Source organism: Chiloscyllium punctatum, chromosome 12 (assembly GCF_047496795.1).
Source record: "Chiloscyllium punctatum isolate Juve2018m chromosome 12, sChiPun1.3, whole genome shotgun sequence".
Classification (NCBI taxonomy): domain Eukaryota; kingdom Metazoa; phylum Chordata; class Chondrichthyes; order Orectolobiformes; family Hemiscylliidae; genus Chiloscyllium; species Chiloscyllium punctatum.
Genome location: NC_092750.1, coordinates 15,160,112 through 15,178,985, shown reverse-complemented (window position 1 = coordinate 15,178,985; position 18,874 = coordinate 15,160,112). Strand labels below are relative to the sequence as shown.

Genomic DNA, 18,874 nt, shown 5'->3' with positions numbered 1-18,874 from the left:
AAGGTGCTGTCTGGAGGATATTTGGTGAATTTCTGCAGTGTATCTTGTAGACAGTACACACTGTGGCAACTGTCAGTGGTGGAGGGAGTAGATAGAGTCGTAGAGATGTACAGCATGGATACAGACACATCGGTCCAACTGGTCCACGCTGATCAGATATCCCAATCCAATCTAGTCTCACCTGTCAGCACCCAACCCATATCCCTCTAAACCCTTCCTATTCATGTTCCCATCCAGATGTCTTTTAAATGTTGCAATTGTAGTAGCATCTATCATTTCCTCTGACAGCCCATTCCACACACGCACCACCCTCTGCGTGAAAAGGATGCCCCTTAGGTCTCTTTCCCCTCTCACCCTAAACCTATGTCCTCTAGTTCTGGAGTCCCACGGGGAAAAAACCCTCATGATTTTATAACATCTATGAGGTCACCACTCAGCCTCCGAAGCTCCACGGACAACAGCTGCAGCCTGTTCAGCCTCTCCCTATAGCTCAAACCCTCCAATCCTGGCAATATCCTTGTAAATCTTTTCTGAACCCTTTCTAGTTTCACAACATCATTCAGATAGGAAGGAGACGAGAATTGCACACAATATTCCAAAAGTGGCCTAACCAATGTCATGTACAGCCGCAACATGACCTCCCAACTCCTATACTCAGTGCTCTGCCCAATAAAGGAAAGCATACCAAATGCCTTCTTCACTATCCTGTGACTCCACTTTCAAGGACCTATGAACCTGCACACCAAGGTCTCTTTGTTCAGCAACACTCCCTAGGACCTTACCATTAAGTGTACAAGTCCTGCGAAGATTTGCTTTCCCAAAATGTAGCATCTCACATTTATCTAAATTAAACTCCATCTGCTACACCTCAGCCCATTGGCGCACCTGATCAAGATCCCATTGTAATCCAAGGTAACCTTCTTTGCTGTCCACTACACCTCCAATTTTGGTGTCAGCTGCAAACTTACCAACTATACCTCTTATGTTCACATTCAAATCATTTACATAAATGATGAAAAATAATGGACCCAGCACCGATCCTTGTGGCACTCCACTGATCACAGGTATCCAGTCTGAAAAACAACCCTCTACAACCACCCTCTATCTTCTACCTTTGAGTCAGTTCTGTATCCAAATGGCTAGTTCTCCCTGTATTCCATGAGATCTAACCTTGCAAACCAGTCTCCCACTGGTAACCTTGTCAAATGCCTTACTGAAGTCCATATAGATCTGCCTCTTTGTTACTTCTTCAAAAAAACTCAATCAAGTTTGTGAGACATGATTTCCCACGCACAAAGCCATGTTGACTATCCCTAATCAGTCCTTGCTTTTCCAAATACATGTACATACTGTCCCTTGGGATTCCCTCCAACAATTTGCCCACCACTGACATCAGGTCCACTGGTCTATAGTTCCCTGGTTTGTCCTTACCACCCTTCTTAAACAGTGGCACTACGTTAGCCAACCTACAGTCTTCCAGCACCTCACCTGTGACTATCAATGATATAAATATTTCAGCAATCATTTCCCTAGCTTCCCACAGATTTCTAGGGTAGACTTGATCAGGTCCTGGGGATTTATCCACTTTTATGTGTTTCAAGAAATCCAGCACTTCCTCCTCTGTAATCTGGATATTTTGCAAGATGTCACCATTTATTTTCCTACATTATATCTTCCATTACCTTTTCCACAGTAAACACCGATGCAAAATACTCGTTTAGCATCTCTCCCATCTCCTTTGGCTCCGCACATCGGCTGCCTTGGGGCCCTATTCGCTCCCTAGTTACCTTTTTGTCATTAATGTATTTGTAAAAATCTTTTGGATTCTCCTTAACCCTATTTGCCAAAACAATCTCTCGTCCCCTTTTTGCCTTCCTGATTTCCCTATTAAGTATATTCCTACTGCTTTTATTCTCTTCTAAGGATTCACTCGACCTATTCTGTTTATACCTGACATGTGCTTCCTTCTTTTTCTTAACCAAATCCTCAATTTCTTTAGTCAGCCAGCATTCTCTACACCTACCAGCTTTTCCTTTCACCCTATCAGGAATATACACTCTCGACTCTCGTTATCTCATTTCTGAAGGCTTCCCATTTTCCAGCTGTCCCTTTATCTGCGAATATCTACCCCCAATCAACTTTTGAAAGCTCTTGCCTAATAGTGTCAAAATTGGTCTTTCTCCAATTTAGAACTTCAACTTTTAAACCTGGTCTATCCTTTTCCATCACTATTTTAAAACTAATAGAATTAGGGTTGCTGGCCCCAAAATGCTCACCCACTGACACCTCAGTTACCTACCCTGCCTTATTTCCCAAGAGTAGGTCAAGTTTTGCACCTTCTCTAGTGGGTACATCCACATACTGAATCAGAAAATTTTCTTGCACACACTTAACAAATTCTCCTCCATCTAAACCCTTAGCACTATGGCAGTCCCAGTCTATGTTTGGAAAGTTAAACCCCCCTAGCATAACCACCCTGTTATTCTTACAGATAACTGAGATCTTCTTACAAATTTGTTTCTTAATTTCCCACTGACTGTTAGAGGGTCTGTACTACAACCCCAATAAGGTGATCATCCCTTTCTTATTTCTCAGTTTCACCCAAATAACTTCTTTGGATGTATTTCCAGAAATATCCTCCCTCAGTACAGCTATAATGTTTGAAGAAGTGGTGCCAATTAAATGGGCTTTGTCCTGGATACTGTCAAGCTTCTTGAGTGTTGTTCGAGCTGCACACATCCAGGCGAGTGAGGAATATTCCATCATACTCTTGACTTATAGATGGTGGACAAGCTTTGGGGAGTCAGGTGGTGAGTTACTCATCACACTATTTCTAGCCTCTGACCTGCTGTTGTAGTCAATGTGTTTATGTGGTGAGTCCAGTTGAGTTTCTGGTCAATGATAACCCCCAGGATGTTGATAGTGGGGAATTCAGTGACGAATTCAGTGATGATAACATGTCAAGGAGCAATGGTTAGATTGTCTCTTATTGAAAATGGTCATAGCCTCGTACTTGTTTAGCGTGAATGTTACTTGTCAGCCCATGCTGGGATATTGTGCAATTCTCATTGCATTTGAACATGGACTGCTTCGGTATCTGAGGAGTCGTGAATGATGCTGAACATTGTGCAATCATCAGTGACCATTCCTAATTCTGACCTTGTGATGGAGGGAAGGTCATTGGTGAAGTAGCTGAAGATGATTGGGCCTCGGGCACTACACTTAGGATGTCCTGCAGAGATGTTCTAGAGCTATGACTGGCCTCCAACAACCACGACCATCTTCCTCTGTGTCAGTTATAAATCCAATCAACAGAGAATTTGCCCTCTGATTCTGTTTTTGACAGGGCTCCTAGATTCCACACTCAGTTGAATGCAGCCTTGATGTGAAGGGCTATGACTCTTACCTCATCATTGGAATTCAGCTATTTTGTCCACGTTTGAACCAAGATTGTAATAAAGTCAGGGACTGAGTGCCCCTGGCAGAACCCAGATTGAGTGTCACTGAGCAAGTTATTGCTGAGCAGATGCTGTTGGTGACACTTTCCATCACTTTATGGATGATTGAGAGCAGACTGATGGGGCGGCATTAGTTGGGTTGAGTTTGTACTGTTTTTTATGTACAGGACATATCTGGCCCATTTCCCACGTTGTCCGGTACATGCCAGTGTTATAACTGTACTGGAAGAGCTTGGCTACAGAAGCAGCAAGTTCTGAAGCAAAAGTCTTCAATACTATTGCCAGAATGTTGTCGAGACCCACAGGTGTTACAGATCCAGTGTCTCCAATTGTTTCTTGCTATGACGTGGATTGAACCAAGTTGACCGAAGACAGGGATCTGTAATGCTGGGAACCACTGGAGGAGGCTGAGATGGATCATCCGCTCAGCATTTCTAGCTGAAGATTGCTGCAAAAGCTTCAGCCTTATCTTTTGCACTGATGTGTTGGGCTCTTCCATCACTGAGGGCGGGGATATTTGTGGTAGGATTGCAGAGCTTAGATCTGATTATTTGATTGTGGGACCGCTTAGCTCTGTTTATCATTTGCAGGTAAGTAGTCCTGTTGGGTGGCTTCACCAGGTTGACACTTCATCTTCAGGAATGCCTGGTGCACCTGCTGGGATATTCTCCTGCACTCGCCATTGAACCAGAGTTGATGGTAATGATTGAGTGGAGTGGTTACTCTTACCAATACTGACATGGACAGATGCATCTGCAGCTGGCAGATTGGTAAGGATGAGGTCAAGTATGTCTTCCCCTCTTGTTGGTTCCTTCACCACATTCCGCAGACCCAGTCTTGCAGTCATGTTTTTGAGGACCTGATCAACTCGATCAGTAATGCTGCTGCCAGGCCACTCTTGGTGGTGAACATTGAAATCCCTCACCCAGAGTACATTTTGTGCTGTTGCCATCCTCAGTGCTTCCTCTCAACATTGTTCGACATGGAGGAGTACCGATTCATCAGCTGAGGGAGGAATGTAGATAGTTATCAGCAGGATGCTTCTTTGCCCATGTTTAACCTGAAGCCACAAGACTTCATGGGGTTCGAGTCAATGGTCAGGACTCCCAGGGCATCACCCTCCCGACTGTATACTATGCCGCCACCTCTGCTGGGTGTCCAGCTGGTGAGACAGGACATATCCAGGGATGGTGATGGTGGTGTCTGGAACATTGTTTGTAAGATGTCATACCCATGGAATCATTTTGTCAGGCTGTTATTTGACTAGTCTGTGAGAAAGCTATCCCAATTTTGGCACTAACCCCCGGTGGTTAGTGAGGAGGACTTTGCAAGGTTGACAGGGCTGTTTCTGCTGTTGTCTTTTCCGATGTCTCAGTCGATGCTAGGTGATCCATCCACTTTCATTTCTTTGTGACTTTGTAGTGATTGGTACAACTGCATGGTTAGGCTATTTCAGAGGCCAATTAAAGATCAACCACATTGCTGTGGTTCTGTCCACATTCCTTTTATCTATTCCCTATACAACTTTAATACAAACTCTCCCACCATTTTTGAGGCCCTCTTGTGGCACATTAGTAGTGTCCCTATCCCTGGACCAAGAGGCCTGAGTTCAAATCCCACCTGCTCCAAAGGTGTGTAATAACATTTCCAAACAGGTTGATTTAAAAAACAATTTAAACTAATGCTGGGATTCAGAGGCATTTGGATGGCCCCGAGGGTTTCAAGGTAGCCAGGAAAGACCTAAAGAGAGAGCTCAGAAGAGCCAGGAGGACACCTGAGAAGTTGTTGGCGGATAGGATCAGGGTAAACCCTAAGGCTTTCTATAGATATTTAAGGAATAAAAGAATGATGAGAGTAAGATTAAGGCCAATCAAGGATAGTCGTGGGAAGTTGTGCGTGGAGTCAGAGGTGATAGGAGAAGCACTAAATGAATATTTTTCAACATTATTCACTCTAGAAAATGACAATGTTGTCAAGGAGAATACTGAAATACAGGCCTACTAGACTAGGTGGGATTGAGGTTCACAAGGAAGAGATATTAGAAATCCTGCGGAGTGTGAAAATAGATAAGTCCCCTGGGCCGGATGGGATTTATCCTAGAATCCTCTGGGAAGCCAGGGAGGAGATTGCCGAGCTTTTGGCATTGATCTTTAAATTGTCATTGTCTACAGGAATAGTGCCAGAAGACTGGAGGATAGCAAATGTGGTTCCCCTGTTCAAGAAGGGGAGTAGAGACAGCTCTAATTATAGACCAGTAAGCCTTACTTCAGTTGTTGGTAATGTATTGGAAAAGGTTATAAGAGATAGGATTTTTAATCATCTAGAAAAGAATAATTTGATTAGGGATAGTCAGCACGGTTTTGTGAAGGGTAGGTCTTGCCTCACAAACCTTATTGAGTTATTTGAGAAGAGACCAAACAGGTAGATGAAAGTAAACCGGTTGATGTGGTGTATATGGATTTCAGCAAGGCGTTTGATAAGTTTCCCCACAGTAGGCTATTGTACAAAATGTGGAAGAATGGGATTGTGGGAGATATAGCAGTTTGGATCAGTGATTGGCTTGCTGAATGGAGACAGAGGGTGGTGGTTGATGGGAAATGTTCATCCTGGAGTCCAGTTACTAGTGGTGTACCACAAGGGTCGGTGTTGGGTCCACTGCTGTTCGTCATTTTTATAAACAACTTGGATGAGGGCGTAGAAGGGTGAGTTAGTAAATTTGCAGATGACACTAAGGCTGGTGGAGTTGTGGATAGTGACAAAGGATGTTGTAGGTTACAGAGAGACATAGATAAACTGCAGAGCTGGACTGAGCTGTGGCAAATGGAATTTAATGTGGACAAGTGTGAGGTGATTCACTTTGGTCGGAGTAACTGGAATGCAAAGTACTGGGCTAATGGTAAGATTCTTGGTAGTGTAGATGAGCAGAGAGATCTCAGTGTCCAGATACACAGATCCTAGAAAGTTGCCACCCAGGTTGACAGGGTTGTTAAGAAGGCATATAGTGTTTTAGCTTTTATTAATGGAGGGATCGAGTTCCGGAACCATAAGGTTATGCTGCAGCTGTACAAAACTCTGGTGCGGCCGCACTTGGAGTAATGTGTACAGTTCTGGTCACCACATTATAAGAAGGATACACAAGCTTTGGAAAGGATGCAGAGGAGATTTACTTGGATGTTGCCTGGTATGGAGGGAAAGTCTTACGAAGAAAGGCTGAGGGACTTGAGGCTGTTTTCGTTAGAGAGAAGAAGGCTGAGAGGTGACTTTATAGAGACATATAAGATAATCAGAGGGTTAGATAGGGTGGACAGGGAGAGCCTTTTTCCAAGTATGGTGACAGTGAGCATGAGGGGGAATAGATTTAAAATGAGGGGTGATAGATATAGGACAGATGTCAGAGGTAGTTTCTTTACTCAGAGAGTAGTAAGGGTATGGAATGCTTTGCCTGCAACGGTAGTAGATTCGCCAACTTTAAGTACATTTAAGTCGTCATTGGACTAGCATATGGACATACATGGAATAGTGTAGGTTAGATGGGCTCCAGATTGGTATGACAGGTCAGCACAACATCGAGGGCCAAAGGGCCTGTACTGCACTGTACTGTTCTATGTATATGAACCACTAAGAAGATAAATGAAACATTAACTTTTATTGCAAGGGGTTTGTGGTATCCAAATCAAGAAGTCAAGATCTTCAATTATATTGGACTTTGGCGAGGCTACAGCACGAGTGTGCAAAGATTCTGTCTCCTTATTGAAGGAGAACAAAGAGACCTTGGAGTGCAGGTTCATAGTTCCTGAAGTTGCAGGTAAATAGGACAGCGAAGGTGCTTGGTATGCTTTCCTTTATTGGACACAGCATTAAGTACAGGAGTTGGGAGGTCATATGCAGCTGTATAGGACATTGGTTTGGCCACTTTTGGAAAATTGTGTGCAATTCTGGTCTCCCTCCTATCGGAGGGATGTTGTGAAACTTGAAAGGCTTCAGAAAAGATTTACAAAGATGTTGCAAGGATTTGAGCTACAGGGAGAGGCACAACAGGCTGAGGCTGTTTCCCTGGAACATTGGAGGCTGAGGGGCGACCTTGTAGAGGTTTAAAAAATCATGAGGGGCATGGAGAGGGTAAATAGAGACGGTATTTTCCCTGGGGTGGGAGAGTCCAGAACTAGAGGGCCTAGGTTTAGGATGAGAGGGGAAAAATTTAGAAGAGACCTAAGGGGCAACCTTTTCACACAGAGGGTGGTGCGTGCATGGAATGAGCTGCCAGAGGAATTAGTGTAGGCTAGTACAATTACAACATTTAAAAGGCATCTGGATGGGTATGAATAAGAAGGGTTTAGAAGGATATGGGCCAAGTGCTGGCAGATTAGGTTCGGATATCTGGTCGACATGGACAAGTTGGACCGAAGATCTGTTTCCGTACTGTAAATCTTTATGACTCTAAAAAACAAGGTGGTCTTGTAGAGCCGTGGTTGTGAATTTACCTCTAGGCCAGACATCTGATGACAGCATCAGGACTGGAAATGTTTTCTAATACTGCCCTCAGAGGTGAATCGAGATAATGGAGATAGGGTGTGAAAGCAGAATATTATGATCTTATTAATTGCAGAGAAGTTTCAAAGAACTACTCTGAATATGTTATTATGTCATGCTCTCTTTCCCTCTGCATCTCCCTAAAACCTTTACCAATTGCTCCGAGTCCCTCCTCCATTTGTTCACCTTCCTGTTCAACCCACTGCAACTCCCTCCTTCCTCTCTCCCCCAAATTCTTCACCTCTCCATTCCTGTTTCCCTAATACTCATTCCAAGCTTAGTGTAATCCTAACCATTATTTTTGCTTACGAGCCTCTCACCATCCCTGTCAGCATTGCTGTCATCCCATTCCCTCATTCTCTTACCCAGGATTTTCCTGCCTTCTATGGGACATACACTTCCCTCCCTCATCATTGTTCCAAGCCACGATTGAGTCAACCAATTTTCCCCCACCCCATTACTTACGGCCAACCGATGCGCCCACCCTACCCATTGCCTACCCTTTCCCAACAATGCCCTTCCCCCTACCCCAACCTTTGCCATTAATCTCCCTTCCCAAATCCACTCATTACCCCAAACCTCTATTCCCATATTATCCCTATTTCCCAAACTCCCAATCACCACCCTCCTAAAATTATCACCACATTCCTCAAATCCCCATTCCCACATTATCCCATTACATCCACATTCCCACATTACAGCCACAACATTGGCATCTTATCTCACATTCTGCATTATCTCCCACATTTCCATATTACCCCACACTTCCCCATTACCCTCATATTTCTGTATTACTCCTGCATTCCTCCGTTATCACATTTAAACATTAACCCCCATACTCCCCCATTATCCCCGTTGATCCCCACATTCTCCAATTATCCCCATTCCCACATTAACCCCCATATTCCCCCATTGATCCCCACATTCCCCCATTACCCTCACATTCTCCCCATTTCTACACTGACCTCCACATTCCCCCATTATTCCCATTCCCACATTAACACCCACATTCCCCCATTACCCCCATTCCCACATTGACCCCCACATTCTCCCATTATCCCCATTTCTACATTGACCCTAACATTCACCCATTATCCCCATTCCCACATTAACACCCACATTCCCCCATTCCACATTGACCCCCACATTCCCCCACTGACCCCCACATTCTCCCATTACCCCCCTTCCCATTACCCCCATTCCCACATTGACCCCCAATCCCACATTGACCCCCACATTTCCCATTACCCACATTTTCCCATTATCCCCATTCCCACATTGACCCCCACATTTTCCCATTATCACCATTCCCCCATTGACCCCCACATTTTCCCATTATTCCCATTCTCCCATTTTCCCTATTGACTCCCCCATTCCCACATTACCCCCATTGACTCCCCCATTTCCATATTACCCCCATTCCCACACTGACTCCCACATTCCCCCATTATCCCCAATCCTGCATTGTCCCCCATTCCCACATTGACCCCCACATTTTCCCATTATCACCATTCCCCATTGACCCCCACATTTTCCCATTATCCCCATTGACTCCCCCATTCCCAAATTACTCCCACTGACTCCCCCATTCCCACATTGACCCCCACATTCCCCCATTATCCCCATTCCCACATTCTCCCATTATCCCCTGGTCTACATTGACTCCCACATTCACCCATTATCCCCATTCCCGCATTAACACCCACATTCCCCCATTACCCCCATTCCCCGTTGACCCCCACATTCTCCCATTATCCCCCAGATTTTCCCATTACCCACATTGATCCCCATATTTTCCCATTATCCCCATTCCCCCATTGGCCCCCACATTTTCCCATTATCCCCATTGACTCCCCCATTCCCACATTACCCCCATTGACTCCCCCATCCCCATATTACCCCCACTGACTCCGCCATTCCCCCATTATCCCCATTCCTGCATTGTCCCCCATTCCCACATTGACCCCCACATTCTCCCAATATCCCCTGGTCTACATTGACTCCCACATTCACCCATTATCCCCATTCCCACATTGACCCCCACATTACCTCCCAAATATTCCCATTGCCCACATTTTCCCATTATCCCCATTCCCACATTACTCCCATATTAAACCATTGACCCCCCATTCCCAGCTGCTCACTCTGGACTTTGGGGGTTTTGGGGGGAAATAAACCTCTCAGGCCAGCGCCGTGACGTCAACGGATGTTACGTCGAAACCGGGCGGAAGTGATTCGGATTTTCAAATTGAACCGCGCAGGAGGAGAAGGTAAGGTGTATATAAAAATAAATAAAATATAGATCATATAATACACAGAGAGAGAACACACACCCAAATATCATGGGGGAGGTGCAACACACATGGAATACCGGGGGGTGACAGACACAAAATAACACAGAGAGGGAGAAAGGGGATAACATACACCGAATACCAGAGAGAGAGAGAGAGAGAGATGGGGTTAAAATGCACCAAATATCAGCCCGGGGGAGGGTAACACACACACACAAAATACCAGAGAGAGAGAGAGAGAGAGAGAGAGAGAGAGAGAGAGGGGGGGGGGGGGGGGTAACACATACCACATTCCTCAGACAGACACACAGAGAGAGAGAGGTAATACATCCCAAAATCTGAGGAAGAGGTAATACACACCGAGTAACAAATAGTAAGAGAGGGAGAACGCATACCAAATAGCAGGGGAGGGGGAGAATAAACACCAAATAAAAGAGAGGAGATAACATGCATCAAGTAACAGAGAGAGAGGGGATGACACACCAAATAACTGTGTGGTGGGGGCATGTGTATAATATACACCAAATAACAGAGAGAGAGGTGAAGGGATAACATACACCAAAGAACGGGGGTGGGCAACAACATACACCAAATAACAGGGAGAGGCAGAGACTGGGGGGAGAGGGCCAGAAAAGAGGGATTGAGGAGAGAATGGGGTGGATGAGGGTTTGAGGGGCAGAGTGAGGGAGATTTCAAGTTTATTGTTACTGAACCCCGGTGAGAAATCGCTGTACCCTGGTGGGGTGGGGTGGGAAGTGCTTTGGCAGCTGCTGTGCCCCTAGGATGGGGTGGATGGATTTGGAGGTCACTGTGTCCCTGGCATGGGGGGGGGGGGAATTATGAGTCGCTGTGCCCCTGAGCCTGGGTGGAGGCCGGTTGGATGTCACTGCACCCCCTGGGTTGGGGCAGGGTGGGTGTGGTTTCAGGTCACTAGCACCCTAGGGTGGGCTCGGACATTGTGTGCCTGGGGTGAAGGTTTGGCAATCATAGTTCCATGAGATGTGGCAAACAGTGGATCCCTGTGCCTCTTGCAGAGTAGCCTGCTCTCCTGCTCAGGTGGTCAGCTCAGGTCTGTTGTCCCAAGCATGTGACATAGGCAAAGATTAATGTTGCCTCTGTGTCCCTAAAGGGGTATCAGGGAGGAAGGGTGCTCTGTTCCCAAGAGGGGAGAGGTAGAGTGGCATCAGATCTTATCTCTGTGCCCTTCAGGCATGGAGTGGTTTCTGGTTTCTATAGTCAGAAAGTGGATGATCTGTAGAAATCATTGCCACAGCTGCAGAGATCAAATCATTGAATGTATTTCTGACACTCTTTAGATCGGATTTCTAGATATTTCAGACACATTTTAGGTGTATTCTTGATTAGTAAAGGGATCAAGGCTTACGGGAAGAAGGCACAAGAATAAGGTTGAGAAGCATATCAGCCATGATCAGATGGCCTAATTCTAATCCTATATCTTATAGTCGTGGTCACAGAGGTGGGATTCAGGGTCACTCTGCTCTTGAGGATTGGGGTTTGGAATGTTACTATGATCCCACAGTTCTGCATAGGGCTCTCTGGGGTGGTAATGTAGAGGGTCATTCTGCTCCCCATTATGGAGATTTGGAGTGTCACTATAACCCTGGGATAGGAGATAGATAGTGGGCCGCTGTGTTCAGTGTCAGGGGACAGCTCTTCCCCTTTCACCAGCTGTCTTTGGATCAATTCTACCACAATTCTTTATTCACCAGAGACTGAAATTGTATTGATGATTGACTGATCTAACCACCAACTGTAGTTAAGAGTCAACCAGCTCTCTCTCTCAAACTCTTAGTAACTTGGCCTCCGCAGCCATCTGTGGCAATGAGTTCCACAGATTCACCACCCTCTGACTGAAACGATTCCTCATTTCAGTTCGAAAGGGTGACCCCTTCACTCTGAGTCTCTGTAGTGATAACCAGTCATCGTCTCCTGTAGCAAGTAAAAGAATTTGGAGAAGAGAGTTGAAGAGTAAGAACAAACCAAAAGAATTGTCTCGTTGAGCCTTGTGGATAAGGAGCATTGAGCTGCCTTCCCAAGTTTTCCTGCCAGTCTGTTTTGTTTTGTGTTTGGGTGGGTGTATATGTCGAGGCATTTTTAACTAGCAGAATTATGTTGACAGTTCATAATAATTTATCTGTGGCTAGAATCTGTTTATTTGTAATCATTGGTTATTTTTGTTAAGTACAGAAACCTGGTCCATGCTTTCTGTCAACCTGAATATAAAGGACTGGTAAATTCGAGATTTATACATTGTTTTTTTAATAACTTCTCTGCGATGACTGTGGAAATAACGGAGCTCGATTTCGAGCGTGCTACTCCAGTGAGGTATAATACATGGGACTGATAGCGAAACAAAAGTCGAATGTGGAGGTGTAAATGCAGGCTAACAGGAGCAGAGGGGCGTTAGTCTGAAAATGAGCTTAGAGAAAACCAGTTAAGGCTCTAGAGATGCAAAATACTCTGCTGGTCATATAACCAAGAGGGAATGCCAGCACAGAGAATTCACCCACACTTATTACTTGAGGTATCCAGCATCTGCAGTATTTTGATTTGGGCACAGAGAGATTGTTCTGCATTAGTAGGTGACCATTCGATGCAGCCACTTGGATAAGAGCTTGTATAAATGCGTTCTTGTGGAAGACCCATGGAACCTTCTGCTCAAACTTCTAAAAGAGTGTATGAGCTTCCCCTAAGTGTACTTGCGGCATAAAATATTTGTATTTATGTATTTCCAAGAGCAGTATCCCAATTTGGAAATCTATTTGATAATACTATATGCTTGGTTGGAAATTTCCACAGTGAGCAGAATTGTGCAGTTGCTCAGACACTTATTTCCAAATCCTATATGTTGTCATATGAAAGAGCACACAGAAGGATTTGCTTTAACATAATTGTATCGTACAGCATGGGCCATTGTTTCAGGCTGCAATCTTCCGCATGAACAAATCTTTCAGGTGTCAATGTAAAACTGATGTTTACTTTCTTTCTTAAAATGCCAGGGGAGGACCACCACGGCAGTTGCTGTTGTAATAACGGATACAGGTTAATGGATCTGCTGATGTAGAAGGAGGAGAGAATGCCAATCCGCGCCCACTGCACAATTTGTGCTGATTACTTTGATAATTTCAGGGATGTGGCAGCCATCTATTGTGGGCACACGTTTCACAATGAGTGGTGAGTACTGAAAAAAGAAGCAACTAATTTCAAATGAGATAAACAGCCGTTCGAAAATGGCATAGCCCTGCAATTACTGGTCCTTGAAATGAGTGGAATGATTGTAGAGTGCAGATATAATGATACAACTTGTCAAGCCAAATAATGGAGATTGTATTCTGGATAAGCCTCGAGCTACCTCTATTATTAAAATGGCTGTTTATGTGCGATGCAGTGATTTGAACTTCCGGTTAACGATGTGATTGTGGGACTAGCGTCAATTGATTTTTTTTTAATCTTCTCACTATACACCAGTAGATTGGCTGTTCTGCTGCTGGGTTTTTTTCAAGCCATGAACAAAGTAAAACTTGGTCATCTTGTTCGCGCCCTGTTTGTTCAGTCTTTACCCTTTATGATTAATACCAACGGCATCACAAGCAGTGCTTAAATGGTATGACAATAGGTGAACGGAGAAAAAGACTAATATGGAACATAATCATCTATATGGGACACTTGGGCAGAATGAACTGTTTTGCTATTGCATTTTATATTTTAACTCTTTGAATTTCTGTATCCCAGACACTGTGGAAGCTCAGTTGTTGAGTATGTTCAAGACTGAGATTGCTACATTTCTGCATATTAAAAACATCCAGGGATTCAGAGGTAGTTCAGGAAAGTAGTGCTGAAGTAAAAGATTTCATTAACGAGTGATTCTGGGCTCAAAACACAAAATGGCTTACTCCAGTGTCTTGTGTTCTTATGTAATTCTGCTCCATTTAATTGTCTTTGCCGGTATTTCTGACCTGTTTCGTAGACAGCCACTGGATTTTTCATTGTTGTTTCATGAAATGGTTTGGGAGGGATGGTCCTATATGCATACCTAGGTGATGATGCATTGTATTGAGACACCAGTGCACAGTGCAATGTGGAAGAATTTAGTTTGGTTCTCTGATAACAGAGATGTTTCTGATCCCATGTAAGTCATTGGGGGAAAGGCACCAAGATCAGTAGCCACCTCACGTGGGAGAATCAAAGAGTTGACCCGATTATTGCTGTTCAGTTCCGAGCGTTTGTTGAGAAGCAGTAGCAGAGACCAAGAGCAGATTACTGACTGGACACAGTTGTTGCATGGCCCACAGAGAGCAGATGAAAGAGAAAATTATATAGTATGTATCCTGAGCAGATGCTTTTATCGATGCTGCTTAGCACTTTAAAGAACTGGACTGGATTGGAGTTGATATTTATCAATTATGAATTAATCAATTATGAGTTATAAGTCATCAATTATGAAAAATCAGGTTAAAAATATCTGGCAGTTACTTATTCATAATATCAGTATTCTCCAACATTCAAGATTAACCATATCCTCATGTACTAACTGACCGTAAAAATGTTCCTTATTCTATTCGTGTCCAATCAACCTGATGATAATTTGTGAGTTAGGAAGGATGGTTTTGAAATTGCTTGGAGTGAGTGTGTGAATTCAAATTGTGGACAACTGAATTGTAACTTAAATAAAACCAAGAACAGTGGGAAGCCCTACTTCAGAAGCTTTCAAGGTTTAAATCTCTATCGCAGTGGTAAAACAGCTTTACAATTTGTATAACTTTTCTTGTCGGGGTTAATACTGAGAAACAAAGCAAGTAAACTGTTCAAACACAACAGGGCGTACTCTGAAACCATTTAATTGTTACTCAAGGCATTGCAAGTATTTAATTATTTTATTCTATTCAAGCGTGGAACATTTTAGCTTAAGACCATGCTTATTTGTGTGATTATTCACTAACTTTGTTTTTGTTTTGCCTCTTACAGTCTCGCTCAGTGGTTTCACAGTGCTCCATCTCGGACCTGTCCTCAGTGTAGAATAAAGGTACTATGACGAATCATGTTAATAAAACTCCTTGAAATTGCATATTTCACGCAGTGCCTGTCTGGTGTAAGAGCATGAAGCTATTGTGACCTTTTTCATAAAGTGGTCCAGTTATGAAAATTAGAACAGAGATGCACTGATGTAAGTACTGGGTTTGTCCTAGAGTACCAGGGTTTTATGGGTTGATGAAAATCAACCAGAATTGTTTCTGATAGAAAGTACACATAAGTGCGGGGGAATTGGTGAGAAGAGGGTTTGCCTCATCTGAAAACGACCTCATCTCTCATCCAGCAGTTTTCCAATAAACTCAGTCCGAGTTCTTTCTTGAAGAATAGGTAGTCAGGCAGAGTCCCTGCAGGCTGTTAATGCTCACATGAGAAGAGAGAAAATGAAACGCGGTACTACGACTGCTGAAAATTTAAAATAAAAATACAATATTATTGATTCTAAATAAGGATCTGTGAGGAGTGAAAAGCAATTTAATGGTTCAGATCAAAGGTATTTTGGTTGAGGTAATAAAAGTGTCAGGCCTAAGGTGTTGGGCATAATTTCTTCACCTATTGAACTCCAGTTTCTGAATGTGCCCTGTACCAAAGGGCAGAGGATCGGTAATTGGCTATCTGTTTGCATTAGAATGTTGCATGGAGAAAATAAAGACTAAATTAGAAATAGTTGTTTTTTAAAAGTGCAAATGAGACAAATGTAATAATGGATTCTGTCTCAAGAATATGCAATTTTAGGCCCATTTCTTTTTAGCTTAATGGAAGTATGTTTTCAAATATCTTGACACCGATCTTGTGATTCAATTGATTTTAAAGCTTGATACTTTAAAATTATGTTTTCAGTGTGACAAGAATTAGAAAATCCAAAATTGTAGTGAAGATGAATTAAAAGCACTCCTCTGTCTCACATCTGAACCTGGGAATCCAGGCTAGAAGTCCTTTCTATGTTAGTTTTTTGATGAAACGTGAGTATTGCTGGCAAGGCAATCATTTATTACATGTCCCTAGTTGCGCTTCAGAAGGTGATGATGGGCTGCCATCATTTTAAGCCATATTATCCATGAGGATTAGGTCCACACACATTATGCTGTTAGGAAGGGAGTTCTAGATTTTTGCCCTCCTACGGTGAAAAAGCAGTGATTATAGTACAAGTCAGGATGGTTGTGGCTTGGAGGGAATTTGCATCATCTGCCCTGCTGGTGGGAGAAATCATGGGTTTGGAAGATGCTGGCAGGGGAGACCATAAGATCATAAGAAAGTGAATAGGAGTAGGCCATTCAGCCCCTTGAATCTGCTGTGCCATTCTGTAGGATCAACATTTCTCACTTCCACTTCCCTGTCCTTTCCCTATTATCCTTGATTTCCTGACTGATCAAGAATCTCTCTCAGCCTGTACACAAGAACTCTGTCCCAACATCTTTCCATGGCAAGGTCTTCCAAAAACACTCAATCTTTCAAAAGAATATATTCCTCCCCATCTCATATTCCTCCCCATCTCAGTTTTAACTTTGTCCCTTAATTCTGAGACCAGCTGCTTTGGTCCTTGACCATCCCATGAGGGGAAATGTCATCTCAGCATTTACTGTGTCAAGCCCCTTAAGAACCCTCTATGATCATCTCTCATTCTTCTCAACTCTAGTAGAGTCCCAACCTGTTTAGTTTTTGGGAGACTTGGTAATTTGCTGCAGTTCATCTTGTAAATGATGCCTATTGCTGAGACAGCAGTGGAGGAGGTGAATATTAAAAGTGGTAGATGCGATGTGGATCAAGTGGGTTACTTTCATCTGAGCTTCTTCAACATCATTGGCACCACATTCATCCAGCCATGTGGAGATTATTCCATCATTTCCTTGTAGATGGCAGCGAGACTGTAGTTTGTTAACAGTGAAGATACTTGCTGCAGAACTCCCATCCTTTGACCTGCTGTTGTAGTCACAATATTGACTTGATGAGTTTAGCTCAGGTTTTACTCAGTGGTAACTCCCCAGGATGTTGATGATGAGGGGAATCAGTGGTGGTGCTGCTGCTGAATGTCAAGAGGAGATGCCTAGATTCTCTGTCATTGGAGATGGCCATTGGCAGGCAATTGTTTGTCTTAAATATTACCAGTTTCTGGTGGTTGTAAGGGTCTGACAGAAAAAGGAGTAGAAAGTCACATTACACATGTTGCAAACAAATGTCTCACACTGACCGTTTGCAACCAATGTCACAAAATTGTCTTGCTGGTGAAGGATTTAATTTTCAGTGTTTGGGCTAAGGAGCATCGCTGAACGTGAGCATAGGGAACTTTACTGTGCATTTTGTTCTGCCATACCTCGCCTTCCATTGTGGGTGAGATGGAACAGTTTGCCAATGCTGACTTAACTCACCATGTCCTATTTTGAATTTCTTAAATCTAATATTCTCGATCCAGTTTTTACGAATGGGTTATTCCAAGGTTGCAACCTGTTTCAGTGGAGATAGTCACTGCCAAGTATCTGTTTGTTGCAAATATTACTCGATTATAGATATTATCAGAAATATCGAAGGATTTAGGAACATTATATTTACATTACATTGCTGCATCTCTGTCTGAGACATCTCAGTGGTTTTTCAGGTTAAATTTGTATGTTTATGTTTATCATGAAAATTGTCTGTGTAATTTGTCATGATGTCAGTCATTGCAATCTCAATGGTGGAGGTTTGTAGTTTCTTCATTTAAGTCACAATATTCCATGCAGGTGATTGGAGTTCAAAGCAAGAGACAGTCATTTACTTAATAGATCTACAGTAGAATGTATTACAGAAATAGTCTGCACGATAATTGGATGTCTTCTAATCAATTTTATAGAGTACTAAAGAATTTAATTTTCACTTGTGTCACAGTACAGACTCCTTTTCCATTATGCATAGAATACTTATCTTCCTATACTGTATTTATCATGGATCATCATTTATTCTTAAATGAAAACTCACTACAGAGGAATATGCTGTGCTTGCTTTTAATAGGTCAGTACAAAACACATCATCAACAAGCTGTTCTTCAACATAGGTGAGAGCGAGCAGGTGTTAGATGCTGAAACTCTCCAGGTAAGGCTACTTTTCGTGCTTGCAGTTTTGGTAATCAGATCAAATTTTCAGGATAAATCATAGGGTGCTGATCTTGAGTATTTTGTTGTTTGGAACTGGAGACAATTCCAGGTATATTGACTCTGGCAGTTCTCAAAAGTGAATATAAAATAATTTAAAGTGTGATTTGTGGTCTGCATATTTCAACAGTGCTTTAACTGAGGCAACATGATGTGTTTCAGTTTTGGTTCAGCTCAACCAGAATGAACTCAGTGGCTTAAAGCAAGTGATGGCTTAGGACTGAGAGAAACCCGAAGCGGTTACAAAATTTGGTTTACTTTGCTCTTCAAATCAATTGACTCGCACTTAGTGTTGGCTGGATCTTTCTAGACGTTCCTGAGACTGTGAGAATAATGAATGATTGCAAGCCAATAATCTAATCAAAGGAATAAACTGTAATCTTAGGAAACACATCAAAGATTTTATAATTGCCTTTATGAA

The 18,874-nt window shown here is 43.1% G+C and overlaps 1 protein-coding gene across 1 annotated transcript in view; it reads left to right on the top strand.

Moving 5' to 3' along the window:
* Window positions 1-10,200: 10,200 nt before the first annotated feature.
* Window positions 10,201-18,874, top strand: part of traip (TRAF-interacting protein) — a 44,177-nt gene continuing 35,503 nt past the window's right edge. Inside the window, exons 1-4 of the mRNA XM_072581911.1 lie at window positions 10,201-10,258; window positions 13,300-13,474; window positions 15,266-15,323; window positions 18,314-18,394. Of these exons, the coding sequence (XP_072438012.1) occupies window positions 13,377-13,474; window positions 15,266-15,323; window positions 18,314-18,394 (237 nt within the window). The 5' untranslated portion in view covers window positions 10,201-10,258; window positions 13,300-13,376. The remainder of the gene's footprint in view (window positions 10,259-13,299; window positions 13,475-15,265; window positions 15,324-18,313; window positions 18,395-18,874) is intronic.